At 47.0% G+C, this 21,628-nt stretch overlaps 1 protein-coding gene across 1 annotated transcript in view; it reads right to left on the minus strand.

Moving 5' to 3' along the window:
• The window catches only part of Abca4 (ATP binding cassette subfamily A member 4), a 146,225-nt gene that overhangs the window by 53,591 nt on the left and 71,006 nt on the right, over positions 1–21,628 (minus strand). The window contains 11 exon segments of the mRNA XM_021157524.3: positions 722–984; positions 3,375–3,423; positions 3,752–3,957; positions 7,131–7,215; positions 8,212–8,405; positions 9,509–9,646; positions 10,194–10,333; positions 12,012–12,143; positions 13,891–14,065; positions 15,548–15,637; positions 18,271–18,336. Of these exon segments, the coding sequence (XP_021013183.1) occupies positions 722–984; positions 3,375–3,423; positions 3,752–3,957; positions 7,131–7,215; positions 8,212–8,405; positions 9,509–9,646; positions 10,194–10,333; positions 12,012–12,143; positions 13,891–14,065; positions 15,548–15,637; positions 18,271–18,336 (1,538 nt within the window).

Genomic DNA, 21,628 nt, shown 5'->3' on the forward strand with positions numbered 1-21,628 from the left:
TGAACTTGATGGCACATGCCTTTAATCCCAACACTCAGGAAGTGGGGGCAGGAGGAGCAGAAGTTCAAGGTCATTCTTAGACGGCTCTGGTGTTAAGAGCACTGGCTGCTTTTCAGAGGACCCAGGTTCAATTCCCAGCTCCCACAAGGTGGTGACTCACAACCATCTGTAATAGGATTGATTCTCTTTCCTGGCACACAGGTGTACATGCAGTCAGGATGCATACATATATACAAAATATATGAATAAGTAAATCTTAACAAAACTTAAAAAAAAAAAAGGTCATGCTTAGCTACATAACAAGTTTGAGGCCAGCTTGGGGTACATGAGACCCTGTCTTAAAAGAGGACAATGGCCTTTATGTCATAAGAAAAATGAATGAGACATATAACTTTACCTTTCATGATGAGAATAGAAACAATAGTGGAAAACATGATACTATCCTATTTTTGACTCTAAGTGAGGCCCAATCCTTAGAAAGAAGACTTGCAAATCCCAGAATCAAAATAAAGGTTTGCCAAGGAAGAACTATAACTGATAGAAGTTCAAGAAAGTATACCGGGAAGTGTCTGACCTCCCCAACCCCCACCCCACAAATATTCCTGAAAAGATGGAAAGTCAGGATCACTACCATAGACACACACACATACACACACACACACACACACACACGGAAGCAGGGGAGAACTGAGTCAAGCCCAAGCTGGTCACAGTGGGGTACCTGAGCCACAAAGTCCTTGCGGCTGCGGATGGCGTGATGGAATCGCTTGACTAGCAGGGCCTGCACATGTTGAAGAATCAGCCGAGCACCTGTGTTGAATGGGACACCGGGGTCCTCTGGCTCTGGGGAAGGTTGGCCCTTGGGAGGATCCACTTGTCCTGGGGAACAGGTATGTGGGGCCTGGGCAGGCTGCCTGAGCTTCTCAGTGGGAGCCGAACAAGGGTGCCGGAGACCAGCTTGTTCTCTTTTCTGCTGAGTGGCACCTAAGGGATATTGGATCAATAATTAGAAAAAGACAAACATAAGAGATGTTGCTATATGCATTTTTCTTTCCTTCCAGCATCAGTTACCCTTCATTCAGAGAAACAATGGGACACGGAGGCTAATAACCTTTCTGTTTTAGTTTGGGGCAAGGTCTCACGCTAACCTGTCTCTACTCGGCCACCTGTACTGTGGGAGGTGGGGAGAATGCGTAATGGAGAGTCATAGCTCAGAAAACAAGGTCCATTAGTCTGTGTGGCTCCAGAGACTTCATCTAACCTCAGCAAGCTCACTCAGCTTTCTCCAGATGGACCAGGTCTGTGTCCTACCTGCCATGTGAGATTATCGTGCTATCAAGTAACACAGTGACAGCAGGTGCTTTGTCGAGTATAAAGAGCCATTCAAGCCTGAGCTAAGAGGATTTGTGATTACCATGGGGGGGGGGGGTCTTCCTAAGTCTTGGTCATAGATCACTTGCTGTGCAAAGACTTGGCGTGCAGTATTTATTTAATTCTCTCAGTGATTATAAAAGGTAGATATTATTAATATTTTACATGTGGGGAAACTGAGGTATGAAGAGGCTAAGTACCATCCCCAAAGTCTTTTAGATATCAAATTATGATGCTCAGGTCTACTGTTCTCTATGGCTAAACTCTGAACATTTACCTTCAACTGTCTCTGAAATACCCATTTCTTTTTTTGTTGTTGTTTTTTGTTGTTGTTGTTGTTGTTGTTACAAGATAGCTTTAATCTGTGGTGATCAGATAGAATGCAGGTCATTGCAATGTTTTTTTTTTTTTTTGAAATACCCATTTCTATCCCTGTGATGGTTTGTATATCCTTGGACCAGGGAGTGGCACCATCTGAAGGTGTGGCCTTGTTGGAATAGGTGTGACCTGTTTGGAATGGGTGTGTCACTGTGGGTGTGGGTATAAGATCCTCACCCTAGTTGCCTGGAAGTCAGTCTTCCACTAGCAGCCTTTGGATGAAGACATAGAACTCTCAGCTCCTCCTGTGCCATGCCTGCCTGGATACTGCCATGCTCCCACCTTGATGATAATGGACTGAACCTCTGAACCTGTAAGCCAGCCCCAATTAAATGTTGTTGTTTTTTTATATATATATAAGACTTGTCTTGGTCATGGTGTCTGTTCACAGCAGTAAAACCCTAACTAAGACAATCCCCATACTGACCAGTCTTCAAGGTCTGACTTATTGTTCTCACAGGCCATATGCAGGTTAAAAAGTCCCTACTTTTTAAACCTATGTAGCTTGTAGTACACTTTAATGTGTTTTCATTCTTGTCTTGACTAATGTGAATCTTGGGCTTTGGATGGGTTAAGTGAATTCAACTTCTATCTGCATAGAACTTGAAAGAGTTCTTTGACCTCCACGATAAGCCACTCCTACCCTCTGCAGAGGACTCACCCCTCCCCCTTCTGCCAGGATGACCACCTCAGCAGGCCTACCACATGATCTAAGCTGGAACACGTATGGGCTAGTATATATGGACGTTGGTAATTTTAGGCATGGCTGATACATGCTTGGTCACTTAGACCCACATTTTCTTAGGAGGTGGCAACAGTAGCAGAAATTCCATAGGGAGGAAACACTGCATGGAAAACATTACGACGGGCCATACTGGATAGGAGGAGGCGACTAGCAACCCAAGACAGCCACAGAGAACTGTTTGTCTCTGAGCAGGAGAGAGGTCCAGTGGGCCTTTTTTAGCAGAGTGAGTGCATGCCTCTTGTTCTATCAGAAGTGATTTGTGTTATGGCGACAGGGTGACCGTTCCCTCAGCAGTAGGTCTGTAACACCCATAATGTTTTGTGTGGCCACAGGGAATCAAGCAAAGGGCCCTGGCTGCCACACAGAGAAGAGAAAAGGCCAGAATTCATAGGAATTTTGGTTCTCGCCATTTTAAAGTCCAACAGTTACTAACTGAGAGCTTACGAGTGTTTTTATCTTGATCTCAAAGGGGTCAGGAGGCTGGAGCTGGCATCTGGCTTATGTTAACTGTCAGCATTATCTCTAAGGACACTGCTGGCCATCACTCATAGAGACAAGCCTGGATCAGAAGCCTGGTAGAGAGGAGGGCAACTGTGGTAACATGACAGAAAAAAGGAGACCAGGGGAGTAGGAGGTGAATTTGGGGGTGGGGGGGAGGGATCTACCAGTCTGATGTGGCTAAGAATCCTGATCCATCCAGAATATTCCTACCTAGCCGAATTCGGGCTCGTACCCACAGGCGCCGAGAACACAGAATGCATTACTTGGGGCTCTGGCACTGAGAAGGGTGAATGGCCACCTCATTACTTTTCATGTAGATTTTCTAAGCTCAAATCTGGGGAAACAGGGGACAAGCCGCTGGCTCTAGCACCGTACATACCTACAAACATAGAGCCCGCTCCAGCATCCTCTGTGACCTTCAGGAAGATCTGTGGAGACATGAAGAGAGGATTTGGTTCAGGCACTCCTGCTTCTAGGAAAATGTAGACCTAGCTCCACTGTTTCCCCATGGAAGAAATACATTCTAACTACCTGAGAACACAGGCTTCAATACATGCACATGAGGACCACAGCTGCAGAAAAATATGTATGCATGTAGACCGAGGTAGGAAGAAGCCAGCTGAAGCCAGAGAGAGTCACTACACTGGATGGAGAATTCTGGCTTTGACTTCTGTAAGGTTTTGCTTTAGTGGTAGGCTTTTGTGTGAGCTGCCTCTTCTGGCGCTAGACGGAGACCAACAGCAATCTCTGCCTTACCTCTTCCAGGGGAGTGTCAGAAATTCCAAAGCTGCTGAGCCCCAGGTCAGCCAGTGTCTCCTCCAGCTCTCGGAAAAGGCTGGCATATGCTCTCTGCTTGAAATTCTTGTTCGGAAGGAGGAAGATAAGTTCTTGACCAATGCATTCCACCAGCTTTGCCTCTGGGACGTGGTGGTATACCAAATCCATCAGCTCTTGCACATCTCCTAGGTCAGGAAAAAAAGACCGATGTCAACTGCATTCAGTCTATTCTACTCAGCCTGGAAGTGTGTGAGATTTCCCAGGGCTTGTATTCTCTTCTACACCCTGTTAGAGAAAGGGGCAGATAGCTACCACCATCCCTGCCTCTCCCCCTCTGCCTCCCCTTCTCTAAGTCTCTTCCTCTGTTTCTCTGTGTCTATGTCTGTCTCTCTATGTCTCGGCCTCTCTCTCTCTCTCTCTCTCTCTCTCTCTCTCTCTCTCTCTCTCTCTCTCTCATGTGTGTGTGTGTGGTGTGTATTTGTGTGTGTGTGTGAATGTGTGTGTGGTGTTTGGGTGTGTGTATGTATATGTATGGTATGTGACTCTGTGTGTGTGTGTGTGTGTGTGTGAGTGTGTGTGTGTGTGTCTGTGTGTGTGTCTGTGTGGGGTGTGTTTCTGTTTACCTGTTTGTTGAGACAGAGTTTTATCCTACATCCTATCATAGCCCATAACTTGGTTTGGTACAGGCTGACCCTCCTGAGTGCTGGGATTAGAGGTGTGAACCACCCACTTGGCTTTCAGTGTCATTTCTTTTAGACTTGATACTCGGCAAGTCTATTTTTAGCTTTGTTGACTCTATGACAAACATACTCCAGGTGCTGCAACCTGAGGGAGGGAGGGCCAGCCTCTTGTTCAGTCAGATGTGCTAGTGCCTGAAGGAACACTACACTGGGTGAGTCCTCCCCCCAGTTCTTCATCTGTGGAAGAGGAAAACAAGTGTGCCCACTCCAAGACTGTTTGTGTGGATGGGGGTGGGGGGGTGCAGTTAATCTAGCAGTGATGCCTGGCACAAAAAATGGCACTTAGCTGTCCCTGCATCTCTGAGGAGAGCTTGTCACTGCTGTTGCTTCTCACCCACTGAAAGCTTAGGACTTAAGTCGAAGTCATTTTTCTCTTCCTTGTGTGACCCAAGACCCAGGCCTAGAAGAAGCAAGTCTCCTTCCTAAACCATGCCCAAGCCTGCGTTAACTACCTGGAGAGCCACACCGTTTTCCCTTGGGCTATACCTGTCCTCCCAAACAGAACAAGACTCAATAACCAGCCACTGCAGAAGGAGGCTGAGAAGCCCCGGAGACGCTGAGGATGGCACACGGAGTGGGGTGGGTAGCAGGAGTATTTATCTGAAGCTGGCCTTGAACTCACAATCCTCTTGCGTAGCTTCCTGAGTGCTGGGATTACAGATACATGTTAGGCTAATCCCGGTGAGTGTTGCTATTCAGGTCAGTTTTCTGTAAGAGTCAGCATCACCCAGGGGAGTGTCCTCTGTCTTTCGATTGGCTGGAGTATCTCACAGCTCCCCACTGAGAGCCTGTTGAGCTATGGAAGGCTTGTGTGTCACACCTGCAAACTGTGTGATTGTCTTTAGTCCTAGATGATCTCATACTGGGACCCGGGAGTTCTTTACTGAAGGAAATAGCTCTGCCCCAGTAGCTTGTAGGGGTCACACACATTGTTCTCTTAGGAAGGAAGTGGGACCCAGTCACTGGATTCCCAGGAACCATGCCTTAGTTATGTGTCAGCCTCTCAGAAGTGTCCATCTGGCAGGGAGGTCTGCGAGTGAGTCACTCAGGACTGTGTGAGCAGTGTGGGGGGGGTGTGGGGGGGTGTGAGTGAAAGGCCAGCCGAGGAGGTATCTGGAGATGAAGGGAATCCTCCCTAGTGGGGGGCACAGCTATCTACAGTACTTCTCACCATGGCAGCATGCCCTTTCTATTAAAAAAAAAAATCATGCCAGCCAAAGACACATTCCAACTTGATTTTGATAGTTATTTTTTGTAGTAATTAAACATTTAGAACATCAATGTCTTGACCAAGATTCCAAGGAGAAATTTTCAGCAACACAGGAGATAACTCACAGCAAGATAAGCAAGACCGGAGACTCAGAGACACAACACTGAAGAAATGCTTTTCATTCAGTGCTGACTACTACATAGAGAATGGAGAGTAGAAACTGGTGCTGGAGCCTAGGGCCTTTCCCTTGGTTCTTTGATGTTATTTGAGACAGGGTTTCCCTATATCACCCGGGATGGCCTAGAACTCACAGAGATCTGCCTACCTCTGCCTCTGGTGGGATTAAGGCTGTGTGCTAGGCACCTCCTCCCAGTTCTTCTCACCCAGTTCCCAGTTCTCCCCCTAGGACTTATGCATAGCACATCAATACTTAGGGTTTAGGGGGAAATGTGTTAAATAGGAAACTTTTTTGATAAGCACACACTTTCCTCTGTTCATAAAGCTGAGTCGGTAGGTAAGTTTAATTTTTCTTTTACACAGGGTTTTAGGCCCTGTGGCATTCATTCCCCTTGCAGAGGTGTCTGAGGCGTGCAGGTAGGCAGATGTTGAGAGTGGAAAGCGTCATTAGCTCTTGGGACCCTGAGGTCAGATCTGACAGGTGAGCTTAGATACTGCCTCTCTCTGGTGACAGTGAGAGGCCTCTGAGAAAGAATGTACCCTTAAATTCCAGGGAGGCTCCCTGGGACCCTGGGCAGTATGAGGGGAATGTGTGACATTGCACAAAGTTGCCATGCATCCTTTCCTGCATCCTTCAAACCCGCAAGCTCAGATTCTCCATGTAAGACACATGCAAGGATGGAGCTATGGCTCAACAGTCAGGAGCACTTACTGTTCTTATGGAAGCCCTGGGTTCAGTTCCTGGCACCCACAGTTCACAGCTACCTGTATCTGAAGTTTCAGATATTCCAATGCCCTATTCTAGCTTCTGCAGACACTGCACACAGACGACTCACTTTCACACATGCAGGCACACAGTCATATACAAAGTAAAAAATAATAAACAAAACACTAAAAAGAGAAAGCGAGCCAGAGGGTGCCTTGGCACTTTGAGGAGGGGGTGCGTCCACACTGTTACAGGGCAGGAGTGTAAAATCCAAGCTTAACACGAGCAAGGGCAAGTAACAAGTAAACAAGTTGGATTCCTCATTAAAGAGAGGGCGTTTAGGTACTTTAAAATCACGTTAGGAATGTGAAACAGGCTCAGAGGAAAAGATGAGCATCTGCAGGATGCTGGGCTTCAAAGCATAGCACGTGTTCTCTCTGCTCCAGTACATCCCGACAGGGAGTACCCAACAACACGGAGGTACTCACTGAACCAGCACTGAGGTTCAACCTGCCCAGCTCTTACCATCCAGGACTTGTTCTTCTGTTATCTCATCGACTCGGGCTGGACACCTGGTAGAGAAACCTTTTGATGTACAGCTGCAGACCCCCTGCAACAGACGACAGAAAGGACTGACAAGATGCAGATCATGTCAATGATAGCATCGTCGCGGTGCCAGCTGCTGTCACCACTGCTCCGTCTGTCTCTCGTCACCAGCTGCGGACGGCATTATTTTTTTTTCTTCGCTGTTTAATCTGTTAATTCATCTGAGCATTTTGAGGGCGGAGCTGCTTGGCTTTTTATCCCAGAGGGAATGTGAGTCAGGCAGAGAGAGAGAGGCAGAACCTCAAAGCATCCCTCTGCCTTGTCATTAATCATGTGGCAGCTAGAGAGACATTCTGTTCCCCTCCCAAGCCCTCTGGACGCCAGGCTGTGAAAATCCACCAGGACAGGAAAACTCATGCTATCCATTTATATTAGAGGCATAAACAGCATTGCAGCAGAACACTTGTGACAACCTGAATGTGTGGGATACCTGTTCTCAAGGAGCCCGGGAAACATTCACAACACTCCATCTCATTTGTCTCCACTACATCCCTCCTATGAAGCAGAAGCCAGGGTCACCCACTTCATTTTCCATGTGAGGAAAGACAACAGCAAAGAATAAAATCAACTACTCAGGATGACACAGGAGACTCTGCTGGCTGCCCTTGCCCCCCACATCAGTTTTAGGTTATAGTCTCCAAGGATAGCTCTCCTTAGATTTCACTTACTCCTAGAATTCAGGTTTAATTGGGGAACATGGATGTTTGGATGAAGGAGGAACAACTTAAAGCAGTCTAACCTCGAAGGCCAAGGTACTCCCCTAGAACACCGCATGACATGTGTGGTGTACCCTCCCAACCCCTCTGGTTATTTAAAATCAGTTATGCCTGGTGTGTGTTTGTGAGCATCTCTATACAGTAGTTTAGAACACAATTACTGAAGTCTGCAAATAGTCCAGATACAAGCTTATTCCAACAATTAAAGGTGCAGTGGGCAGTTATATCTAGAACAGCAGCCCCACACTGCCCAAGCTGGGCTCCTTCCCCAGGCAGACACACACCTCACAGCCACCTCTTTGGCTCTGGATGTTTTTCATCTTGCGAACTAAGGTCAAGTAGAAGCCTGTGCCAAAGCAGTTCTTGAGGAAGAGTGGGGTTCCAGAGCAGTAGAGCCTTCCCTGAGAAATTATGGCAATGCGGTCGCCAAGGAGGTCTGCCTCGTCCATGTGGTGAGTGGACATGATGATGGTTCTGCCTGTGAGGAGGAGGTCAGGGTAAGGTTACCAGGCAACCTGGATAGGATGCACAGCAACCTCCAGGTTATGTGGTCCCCAGAACTTGGAGCTAATAAATAAGAACAAAGTAGCTAATTCTGCAGCAAGCATAATGGAGTAAGGAGGATAGCAACCGCTATACCCTAGCAGCCTGCATGCTGCAAAGCACTGTCACATACGGTGTCTCTGCACTGTGTCTCAGGTACGACTCAAACAATTTCACATGGATGGGACATGCTCATCTCCCTCTGCCGTCACTGTCACTATCCATGGACTCCACCTTCACAGTCTTCCTACTGTTAAACACCGCTCTTGTACTTTGTAAGAGCACACGCAGCACTTTCTCATTAAATGGAGCTGTTATTAAAACGAGGTGATGAGGATTTTCACCTGCAACCCTTCAGTGAGGGGCATGAGAAATACAGGAAGAATAAAGGAGGGGGCTTTCCAAGCTGGGCAGGATGAACCATACAGCTGCATGGACAGGCTCTGGGAGTTCAGCCTGATGTCACTTCTAGATGTCAATCCTCTAGAAGGTGCGAGATAGACAAGTAAAGGGCCCGTTTTAAGGCACTTTCATCTGACATAGCCTGCTGCTGATCTATACATCCAGCCCCATATTCCGGCTCTCAGGGAATAGTCACGCAACAGCTAGGAAGCTTCCTGGCATGACTTTGGGTTCCTTTAGCCAGAGTGCAATTCCACTTTTCCAGATTGGAGGATTATAGGTAGGAAGAAATTTTTGTTTCGTTTTGTTGAGACAGGGCTTCGTGTAGCCCAGGCTACACAGCTGAGACTCATCTTGGATTTCTGCTCTACCTGCCTCTTACCTCCCGACTGCTGGGATTGTATGCATGAGTGGCTGGGATGGAACTCGGGGCTTTGTGAATGCGTTGTAAACACTCCCAACCCAACTTTCTGGACTGTTTCAGCCATAGGTTGACTCCCTGTTTGCAGGCTTGCCCTTGAACTGGTGGTTGCAAGGGCTGTTAAGGTATGTGGCTATAAAATTTGAGGCGGGAGAAAGTGGGACACCTGGAACAGCCTCAGTGAGAGCATGGGGTACTAAGCAACAGCCCCTCACCTGAGCGATACTTCAGGAGCAGGTCCCAGATGGAACGTCTGGAGTAGGGGTCCACCCCAGAGGTGGGCTCATCCAGGACCACCACCTTGGAATCTCCCACAAAAGCAATGGCAACAGACAGCTTCCTCTGCATGCCACCTGGAGGCAGAAGGAAGGTGATGACACGGAATATCACAGACATCTCGGCACGGGGAAGAGGAAGGCCCAGAGCTGGTCACATCTTTAAACTTGGCTACAGTTTGGTACTGCCACCACAGATATGCCTACTCTGTCAGACGTCACAGTATCGTCCATGCTGCACCAATGCTGAAAGACCACCCTGCTTCCTAGCACCTGATCATCTGAAAACCGTGCCTTGAGTTTCATAAAAATGTAAGGAAAGCTCCTGTTATAAGGCCCTACCCCAGTGGTTCTCAACCGTCCTAATGCTGCGACCCTTTTAATATAGTTCTTCACATTGTGGTGACTCCCCCCCCACACACACAATAAAATTATTTTCGTTGCTACTTCATAACTGTAATTTTGCTACTGTTATGAATCATAATGTAAAAATCTGATATCTGACAGGTGGGGGGGGGGGGTCATGACCTACAGGTTGAGAATTGCTGTTCTGCTACCCCAACCTTCTGCTGAGGTGCATTGGCAGGCAACGGAAATGACCCTGTCTCCTCCCAACACCAAGCACCTGAAAGGTCCTGAGCTTCTTCATTCCTCTTATGGTGGAGGCCCGTGTCTTCTAGCATGGCTTCCATCTCAAGCTGGGCCTCCTCCCAGGATCTCCCTTTCAGCTGGGCATAGAACAAGATGTGCTCAGCCACTGTGAGGCTGTGGGAACAGGAGGAGGAGAAAGGCAGTGGGCTAAGTCATTCCATTTTGAGCAGCTCACCTTGGAAAAGAAAGATGACTATGAAGAGTTAGCAGTCAAAAATGTCATCGTGGTATTATTCGTGATGTGAAAGTGAAATGACCAACCAGTCTTGCCCAAAGAGCTAATGAGAAAATTACTTAAACAGTCATTCGAACAACAGAACCATATGTAAACATTACTTCTTAAAGGAATATGTAATCGCATGGAAAAATATTCATAGCACCTTAGGCTTAAGAAGCAGTTATGGAGTTGGAGAGATGGCTCAGTGGTTAAGAGCGCTGGTTGCTTTTACAGAGGACCTGGGACACACATAGTGGCTCACAGCTGTCTGTAATTCCAGGTCCAGCATATCTGAGATCCTTTTCTCAGGCACTGGGAACACACGCTGTGCACAGATACACACTCAGGCAAAGCACCCACACTTTCAAAAAGTGGGGTCACAAAATGGTACATATGATTTTACTTTCCCTTATAATTTTTACATCTTTGCACATGTCTACACACGCAGAGAGATGTCCAAATAGTCATATCTGGAGGTGTTGACAGCGAGATTGCCTCTGGATGCTGAAAGGACTGGTGACAGTTTTTTTTTCTTTTGTATTTATCTGTCTTCTCCCCTTCACCGCCCTCCTCACTCTGCCAGGACTAGAGTCAGCATGTAAAATATGTTTTAATTAGAAGGAAAGAGTAGGGGAAGAGAGAAAAGAGGGAGGGGGAAGGGAGGGAAAAGGAAGAAAGTGATAGAAGAAGAATGGGAGAAAAGATAGAAAACTCAAGCAAGCCGGCATGAAAGCCCCCCTCTCCTCCCAGGACAGTCTATAGCACCAGTGGTCCACATGTAAAGGGGATAACGTATCTCTTCTTTCTGTCAGCAAGTAAGGGAAAGTGCCATAAAGAAGTTACTGTCCCTCCTCTGGCTGGGGACATCTCAACTCTGATCACCAGGAGGAGCACAGCCTCACGCTTGGAGGGACAAGGGCTTTTGACTGTGAAGACCAGACAAACGCATTGCTAAGTTGGGCTGGAAAGACGTGTGTGTGTGTGTGTGTGTGTGTGTGTGTGTGTGTGTGTGTGTGTGTTGGGGGCGGGCATTTGAGAACAGGTACAGGTGACTTAGTGTGACTATTGCTCGGATGAAACACCATGACCAAAGCTACTTGGGGAGGAAAGGGTTTATTTCGCTTACACTTCATCATCAAAGAAAATCAGGACAGGAACTCAAGCAGGGCAAGGAACCTGGAGGCAGGAGCTGATGCAGAGGCCATGGAGGGAGCTGCTTACTGGCTTGCTCAGCTTGCTTTCTTATAGAACTCAGGACCACCAGCCCAGGGATGGCACCACCCCCAATGGGCTGTTCCCTCTCCCATCAATCACTAATGAATAGAATGCCCCACAGGCTTGCCTGTAGCCTGATCTTACAGAGGCATTTTCTCAGGTGAGGCTCCCTCTTCTCCAGTGGCTCTAGCTTGTGTCAAGTTGACATGAAACCAGCCAGTACAAAACAGGGGTTTCTGACAGATATTTTGTTTTCCTGTGGTGCTGGGGGCGGAACCCAGGGTGATGGACAGGCCAGGCAAGTGCTCTTCCAATGAGCCCCACCCCTGCCCAGTAGTATCTCAACTCCAGCTCACTTACTGATGAAACAGGATGTTGTGTTGTGGACACATGCCCAGGCTCTGCCGTACTACATCCAGGTTGGTTTCAATGTCTTTTCCCCCAATGAGCACAGTTCCTGACGTCGGTGGCAACAGACCTGTCAGAATGGACCTGCGGAACACAGGGTTAAGTGGCTGAAGAGATGGTTGTTAGAACTCACCAGGGGATGAGGGTAACCCCACACAGGGTCATAAGGATGCTTGTAGTGACACCTGCCCCATCTCTCTATCAAACTCAAGCCTGCTGTAGCTGAGGGGCCCAGAACATTTCCACACAGGGTTTACTTAGCACCAGTGCCTTGCTAGTCTAGTGCCTAGACCACAAGGACCTTCTTTCTCTACTTTTTATTTCCAACTGTTCCTGGGCCAGTATCAAGAGCCTCAGGGGTTCCCAAACTCAGACACCCCATCATCACCCCGCCATCACTGCAGTGGTCAGTTGTAGTGCCCACTGGATGGCCACTGTGGTGGTCAGTTGTGGTGTCTATTATGACTGTCTGTCAGAGTGGTGTTCATGGATGTGGTCAGCTACAGTGATCACTGTTGTTTTACTCTGTGGTCAGCGGTAGTGTCCACCGTGAAGGTCTGTCATAGTGGTTGTTCCGTGGCTATTGATGTGGCCAGCCATTGTGGCCACTGTCGTGGTCACAGTTGTGGTCAGTTAAAGGGGTTTAGGGCCCAGCCCCACTGCTTTGCCTGGGCGCGCAGCCCTTGACAGTGAGAAGCAGGTTGGTGACTTTCCAAAGCTCGGCTGATGCCGGTGAGAAGCTGGGCAAGACTGTCTGCTGACTGGCTAACACAATTTCGTTTGGGGATTCCAAATGTAAAAATGTGAACCATGTTGTGATTTCCCTTTTCTTTCTTCAGTTATACAAAACATGTCTCCTACCTGCTTGGGTAGTTGTCTAAGTTAAGTGAATCGAACATACTTTAAAAACAAAACAAAACAAAAACAGGCCCCAGCACGAAGTGAAACTTAAAATGTTATGCTATTCCCAGCATTAGGGCAGTGCTTGTGTTCCGACCCCAGTGGAAGTTTAGTTTCTGCACTGAGTGAAGTAATGTGTTTGTCTTCTAGAGGTCCTGGGGTCTCAAATGGAGTTTCCTGTCCTCCCACCACGTGAATTAGCAAGGAGATAGCCTTAGGATGCCCCGCCCAGTTCTGTCCCAAGTTCTGATAAAATCGCATGCTATCTGAACCTGTACTTCGAAGCTGAAATCTTTGTTGATCAACCACTAGAGGGAAACAGTACCAAGCCCAATGGCACCAGCCCTGCATTCCATTCCCATTGAAGGGCCCGGGAGCACATTCCTGAGCAGGGTGTACACCTCTGTTCCTTCCCCGGGGCTCTGCAAGCCAAGGATTTGATGGCTGCTGTCACATGGCTTGTTGACCCCTACCCCTCCTCCACTGGCCCATCGGAGGTCCGCACCGGAGCCCTGACCTCCTGTTCTCAGCAGGTGGCGCCCGCGCTCCTTTCAGAACTAAAGGATGGATGGAGGAGTCCACCCAGAGCCTCAAAGCTTCCTGCCCTTGGCCTTCTGCCAGGCAGCGAGTCTACTTCACTGTTCTCCCTACACTTTCTCAGAAAGGTAGCCAGCCCATCAGAGGTCCCACGCCAGCACTAAAGCATCCTAATTATTAATTGGTAGGAAACGGAGTGCTACATAAAAATAGACCAGGGACATAGGCAGCCACTGCTTTTTATCCTCACCATGGGAGGTGTGTGTGAGTGTATATGTTTCCACCGAAATTCAGTAAGGAAGAACAGACTGAAGTTATTGGGGGGAGAGAATGAAGCTAGGGAATGATGGATGGGGTAGGATGGGAGACACAGCCTCTTTGGCAGAGAACTCACAAGGTGGTGGTCTTCCCCGCTCCGTTGTGACCCAGGAACGCCGTGATTTGGTTCTCATAGAAAGTGATGTTCAGACGGTCCACAGCTGGCCGGCCACTGGGCTCAAAAACCTTCACCAGGTTCTTCACACACACACCAGGCACCAGCCCTGGAAGCTCGCGTTCAAAAAAGGAGTCTTGGAGGGAAAAACACATTGTAGAAACACCACAGGTTAATGACGCCGTGCTTCATGAACACACTGCTTCCTTCAGACCCGCGCTCTGGCTGTAACTTCACCTGCCCACGCTGCTGTGGCTTTGTGAAGAAGATCACAACAGCAGTAGGTCATAGTTACACTGGCCATCGATTTCACACTTACTGTGAGTTAGGCACTGTTTCCGATGTTTCCCAGCAAATCCCTCACTTCACACATATAGTCCTATAGGTAGATGTAACTAGGATCTTTTCAATAGGTTAGAAAGCCCAAGACTGAGAGACATCAAGTGTTCTATCAAGGCTACATGGTGTACAAGTGGCAAGTATGGACCCAGAGTCCATACCCATCTGAAATAGCTCCTGTCTATTATTGAGTTAACCCCGAGTACCGTCTTTGCTTCAAGGCTCAGTCTATCGGATCTTCATAGGTTTCTGGCACCAGCCCTGACTCCTTAAGCCAGGACAACCTACTCTTCCTCATCGTAACTCCTTCCTCCCCATGCTCCGTGTCCTTTCCAGTACCGACCTGCTCTCCCCACCCCCACCACAACATCTTTTCCGAAGTTCACTTATAGAGTCCAGAGTATTAATTCTAATTAACTAGTGGTCCCTTGCTCTGTCCCCAACTCCCGTTGCATTGTCTGCCTGTGTCTCCTGGCCACAACTAAAGCTGAAATGGAACCTTATCATACCACTCTGGGAGGAGGATCTTCTAGAGTTACTTTAGCCTGCAAAGCAGCTCTGTGAGGATTCAGGTCTCCAACATGAGCTTTGCAAAGTGGTACCTGAGGGGTGCCTAGAAGCTGGACCCTCTCGTGCCAACATCAGGCTAAATCGGAGTCTGTGTGCCTCTCTAAACCCGAGTCATGCATACAGTCAGGGATGAGAAACCTCAGGAGAATTAGTTCAAGAGTGAGGACAAAGCAGCAAAGGCCAGGGAAAGGAGTCTTATGTACCCTGCGCACCAGCCAGGGAGTGATTAGGTAACTTCCACCACCAGGAAAGGCTTTTGATGGTTGCAGTGAATGGGCTCTGGGTTTGTAAACCTTGAGTGAAGTGCAGTCAGCTCTGCTAGGCTCTTTCCCCTTACCGCACTTATTTTTGTCTTTCCTTGTAGCTCATATCCGCTTCAAGTCCCAGTGACCCAAGTCATTGTTCTGACTAAATCCTCGGAAGTCAGCACATTTGTGCGATTCCCTTGGGGTTTGCCTAACAAGGGCACAAACACACTACAGACCTGGGATCTGCTTTCTCCAGGAAATATGCACTAATGTCTGGGTTGGACCATTCATTCCCCTCGTGTGCAGCTGGACATCAGATTTAACACCAGTCAAGAGAGGGAGTCAGCTTCCTGGCCTCCTTCGAGTTGCCCGGCTTGTGGTTTGGCTCTGGCACTACTGAAGCTTTCCGTTCTGTTCTGCTCTCTTTTGGGAGGTGGGTGGGGGGTGTGGGGGGGGGTTACCATTCATTCCTTCTGGGTGCTCTGGATCCTCCATCTCCTCTGTTAAGGGTTCAGTCTTTTCCAGAGCCCTTTCTTCTCTGGTCGAACAACCTGAACCAACCAGACGCCAACGTTACTCTTCAGGAGAGACAGGAAAGAAGAGGAGGGGCAGAGGGGACAGATGCATTTCCCATCACAAGGGTGGGACAGCTCCCTCCGGAGGTTGGAGCCATCATAGCTCTGAGACCCGTCTCCTGCATGGCCTCCAGCTCTGACCTGCTGCCCAGCTGTGAGGTACTCAAATCTGATTGTGCCGATTTCGCAGGGCCCACAGGGACTTTTTAAATCAGAACCTTGAGGCTGGAGAGTTTTGATTTACTCTGTTTTTAGGGGGAGCTGGGAATCAAACTAGGAACTCCCTGCTTGGTAGCACTAAGCCACATTCGCAGTCCTCGACAATTCCTTTTAATGTGGTAGACTTCTCATATCAGAAATTGTAATAAAAACAAAAACAAAAACAAGCTGAGCAGTGCTCACCTTTAATCCCAGCACTTGGGAGGCAGAGACAGGTGGATCTCTGAGTTTGAGGCCAGCCTGGTCAACAAAGCAAGTTCCAGAACAGCCAGGGCTAAACAGAGAAACCCTGTCTTGAACATTGTCCCCTTAGGGGGGTGGGGAAAATCAGACAAATCAAAAATTCCATCGCAGGATTAAATTTGGAATAGGTTTGTTTTCTTTAGCCTACCACCTGGTCCTTTTTGCTCCAACTAAAACATGTCAGTCATGGGAACCCTGAGCAAAAATCCACCTGTAGTGCTATGGTGGGTAACTAATTTAGATCTGAGCTGGAGAAATGGCTCCCTTTAAAAGGCCACCTATTCGGACATACAGAAATCTTACGGTAATACCAGGGTGGAGCCTGGTGGGTGTATGCTATTCCTCCCCACCCCCCTCCACACACACACACACACACACACACACTCACCACAGATTTTATTTTTTAATGGCATTCAGTCTAAGGGGGTGTCAAGGACATCCTGGAAAAGGAAGAGGCAGAAAGGAGCCCCAGCCAGAAAGGAAGCAGGAAGAAAAGAAAGCCACTAGCACGAAGCCCTTAGGGCTCTGCTTTAAGCACGCATGGGCAACCACCTGGGAGCATCCTCAGTGCCCGCCAGGGCCTCTAGATTTGCAGAATGTGGGAGAGCAGCAGGCTGAGGCTTAATGGTCAGAGAGGCGTGCTGTCTGGTGTACTTCTGTCTCCACTTCCTGGAGCGGTTTTGACTTTATTCTCCACAATTTCCGAGGTCAATGTGCCAGCGATCACACTGCCCAGCTATCATACTGCCCTCATGAGTAATACAACAGCAAGAACAAATATCTTTTTTTAAATAACCACTGGGGTGACACTCTCCTCGTGAACCGTCCTTGGCTATTCTAGATTTTGCCCCAGTGTCCAGTGGGATTTCAATAGGAAATTGATGTTTCTGGCTCTCCATTTCTCCAACTATGAAGAGGGGAGTTGGGGGGTGGGGCGTGACTCAGCTGCTCTCTGATCTTAGATAGTGTGAGGGATTATATTTATTCTTGCCTATGAAACAGGTGAGAAGTATTTCACGTCTGTCAGCGAAAGTGTATGTGTCTTGTTTTCAAGGAACACATTTCTCAAGATATTTTTTTTTCTTGAATAGCAGAGTATCTCTTGGGATAGTGGGGTGCGGATTGGGGAGCACATGAGCCCCTAGGTTCACTGACATTAGTAACATTCCAGGGATGTTAAATACGCTTATTTAAGATAGGTTGATAACTTTATTATAGTGGACATTTAAAAGTTTGTAGATAAACACAATGCACAAAACAATATAATGGGAAAATACTGGCCTGTCAAAGTAATGTTTGTGTGAAATATATATATATATATATATATATATATACCCTCAGGGGCAGGGGAGACCCTCAAAATACCAGCCAAACAAAAAATTTATACAAGCTTTTAAAAGGCTCCAGGTTAAATGCCTTAACCTGGTATTTAAAGTTAAAGGAAAACTAAATCCCTTTGTTAGTGCTTAAAGGCTAAATCGTGCCCCAGGCCCAGTAATTCAAAGTGAAGTGTGGACAGGGGAAGGGTGAGTTCTAACCCTGGAAAGCAGGGGTTTTTCTTTCAGAGCCTCCCAGGTCTGGGAGAGACTGTAGCTTACAGCTCTGGCTCTGGGATTCATCAAAGGGACACTTGTGGAGGCTGTGACACTGTGACACCCTGTACCCACGGCAGGCAGCTGACTAGCAGGGATCATGCACTTGACAAAGGGCCACCTTGACACCTTGACAAAGGTCCACACATCTTACATGTACCCCAAGGAAGTAGTTTCAGTCCTGAAGGGTTTCTGTTGTTCTCATTTTTGTTTTGTTTGATTTGTTGTTTTTGTTTGTTTTTATATAAGTACACTGTTGCTGTCTTCAGACACACCAGAAGAGGGCATCAGATCCTATTACAGACAGTCATGAGCTACCATGTGGTTGCTGGGAATTGAACTCAGGATCTCTGAAAGAGCAGTTAGTGTTCTTAACCACTGAGCCATCTCTCCAGCTCAGGGTTTCTCTGTAGCTCTGGCTGTCCTGGAACTCGCTCTATAGACCAGACTGGTCCTGAACTCACAGAGACTCTCTTGCCTCTGCGTCTCAGGTGCTAGTATTAAGGTGTGCATCACCACTGCCTGACTGTTTTAATTAAAACAAAACAAACTTACCTTCACCACCAAGCCAGTAGGACTCCTGTAAAAGGAAGTACCAGGGAAGTGGGGTCCCATAGTCTCCTGAAAACAGAAAAAACAAAGAGAAAGCAGTGAGCCCCATCCCACTGCATTCCACAAGCCCCACAAACACCCTTCTAAATCTCAAATTATATTTACTGGTGTTCAAGGTCACAAGCCAGTATGTAGTTACTGAAAGGCCATCTGACAGACCACTTCTTTCAATAAGATTTCAGTCAAAATACCATGGGGTTTTTTGGGTGTTACCAGCAACACTAACTATGATGATATTGGTTGACATCAGTTTTCCAAGAAATAAATGTTTTTAATGAATTAAATGTCTTTTTTTTTTAAGCAGTTACCAGAAAACAATAGTTGTTGTCGAAAGCAAATATTTGTTCGACTCTACTTATATAACAGGCATATTGTGCACGTTCCATGTATTACATCATTGATTTCTGAAAGCAACCCTAGGAATTGGGTATTAATATCAGTCTGAAGGATGCTGAAAGTGAAGTACACTAACTTCAAGCCATCTGCCCCATTCATAGCTAATGTAATACCAGCCTTTTGGTTCAGTTCTCTTTGTCACTTTTTTCCCCTTTAAAATGTTGTGGGTTTTATATATATATATATATATATATATATATATATATATGTTATTAAATATATATATATTATATATATGTGGACATTACTTATTTTTCCCCTATAGCTTTTCAGTTTTTAAATTGTGTGTGGATGTGTATACCCACACCAGAGAGCATGTGAGAGAGCATGTATGTGAGTGTAGGTGCCCTCTGAGGTCTAAAGAGTCAGATCCTGTGGAGCTGGGGATATAGACTATTGCGAACCACCTGACGTGGGTTCTCAGAACTGAATTGGGTTCTCTGGAAGAACAGTAAATACTCTTAACTGCTGAGTGGTCTCTTTAGCCCTCAATGCTGTTTAAAGAGTCATGGCTTTTGCCACTGCTAGAATGTGATTCAGGGGCAAGCCTAGGTATTTTGCTTTCTTTAGAGTCTGTTTGTTTATTTGTGTATTTATTTATTTGGTTGTGTGTGCATGCTGGCATAGGCTCACATGGCAGTCGGAGGATGACTTAAGTCGTCCGTTCTGCCCTCTTCCTGTTTCTGCTTCTGTTCCTATTCTCCTGACTCTCCCCCCCCCACAACCCCCCACCCCCTGTTTCCCATAGAAGTGCTTGGATTACAAATGTGTTTTGTGCGTGAATCTTTTTAATTCAGCTTTGGGAATTGAACTCAGGTCATCAAATGTAGTAACTGATCTTGCCCACTGAGTCATGTCCCCAGCCCATGTGGACCTTCTCTGCCCTCCATACTAAGACTGATCCCTGGACCTTGTGAATGTTAGTCAAATGTTCCAACACCGAGCTACATCTTCAGCCTAAACACCCTGGTTCCCAGAACATGGCTACATATAGGGGCTCCTCAGTAAATACTTGTTAATGAAATGAAAGCTTTGGCTTGGCTAAACCAATGCACAAATTCCTATTCCAACACAACTAGCTTTTGTTTATCAGATCTCTTTCCAGTGACACGGGGAGATGAAACCAAAAAGCCCAACAGGCTGACCCTAATTCTTCTCAGAATGGAATTAAATGGTGGGTGAAGGAGAATTTGATTGTGTTTAAGAAAACATGCATTTGGGGCTGGTAAGATGGCTCAGTGGTTAAGAGGACTGACTACTCTTCCAAAGATCCTGAGTTCAAATCCCAGCAACCACATGGTGGCTCACAACCACCCGCAATGAGATCTGACGCCCTCTTCTGGTGAGTTTGAAGTCAGCTACAGTGTACCTATGTATAATAATAAATAAATATTTGGGCCGGAGCGAGTGGGGCTGACTGGAACGAGCAGAGGTCCTAAAATTCAATTCCTAACAATCACATGAAGGCTCACAACCATCTGTCTGCACAGCTACAGTATACTCACATAACATAAAATAAATAAATGAATCTTTAAAAAAAGAAAACATGCATTTAGTGTTCAAGAACTAAGAGAAAACAAGACACCAGCATCTCAACCTTATAGCTCAAACTGTGGCCTTGTTTAGAAGGCGGATGTGCTTAGTTAAGTTAGGTGGGACCAAGCTGGAGAAGGATGACCCTAATCTAATGCCATGTAGAGTCTTTGTAAGATGATAGCCACATGAAAACCAGCACTCAGGGAAGATGGCACGTGAACGTGGAGAATCAGAGTCATATGCCTACAAGCCAAGGAAAGCTAGAAGCTTGGTTTTGTAGGGAACTTGGCCTTCCCAATGGCTTCACCGTTGATTTCTAGCTTTCAGACAATGAGATAAAAATAGCTCAAAAACGTTATCATTTTAAGCCATGTTATCCATGGTCCTTGTTATGACAACTCTAGAAAAACCATCGTCCCTCAGCTGGAACACAGACCCAAGCTTCCGGACCTCACCTAGCCACCTTCTCCCATTCAGAGTTCTTGCCCATTTGTTGTTTGTTTAATCCAGTTCATTGTTTGTGACAAGATCTTGCTGTACAATCCCGGCTGCACTTGAAGTCACAGTCTACCCCAGCTGGCCCCATCTGCTTATTTCTGAGAACCATCCACTTGTTCTTCCCAGGGACCACGCCCAGCCTCACTCTCCCCTGTCTGCTTTTGGCCACAGTGTCAAGAGCTAGACCCAGATGTCAGTGTACAGTGAAGGTTCCTGGTTGACAAGGAGGCCATTCAGATGAAACAAGACTTGCCTAGCTGTAGAAAATGCTAATTTGAAGGAAAAAAATCTAGGTTACTGCCAAGTGGATACAAAACTTTGTAAATAGCTGATTTTGATCCAGTAGCTGATTTTTGTATGCTTCGGGTTAGTTCGTGTCCATCAAACACCAAGCACCAGCCAGGGCTTCCAGGCTGTCACAGTGAAATGACACAAATCATGGCCATGCTCTTGAGGGCTCACATTTTAGGAAGGGTGGCAAGGTTACATCCCGTCAGGTGGTGATGAGTGCTCTTTAAAAGGTAGGCTAAAGAGTTAGAGCCTCGGAGGGAATACTGGTCACACAATGATAAAGCTCTAGCAATCTTCAGTCCAGAAAGATCACCAAGATAAGGTGACATTTGAACAGGGACCCTGAGCAAAATGAGGAAGGGATCCTGCAGATAGGAGGGATAGCCTGGGGAAAAGACACTGCTAGTGAAACACAGCAGGTGTGGTGGTCATGCAGAGAGCTCAGAGTGTTAAACGTGAGTGGGGTGGTCACAGTGGCTAGAGCAGAGATGTAGGGGAGAAGGGAAGGGCAGGAGATGCTGACAGTAGGAGGAACCGATATCGAAGCTTTAGCAGGCCTGGGCTTGGATACTGGATTTTA

Source organism: Mus caroli, unplaced genomic scaffold (genome assembly GCF_978045245.1).
Source record: "Mus caroli unplaced genomic scaffold, Mus_caroli_1 scaffold_3, whole genome shotgun sequence".
Lineage (NCBI taxonomy): Eukaryota > Metazoa > Chordata > Mammalia > Rodentia > Muridae > Mus > Mus caroli.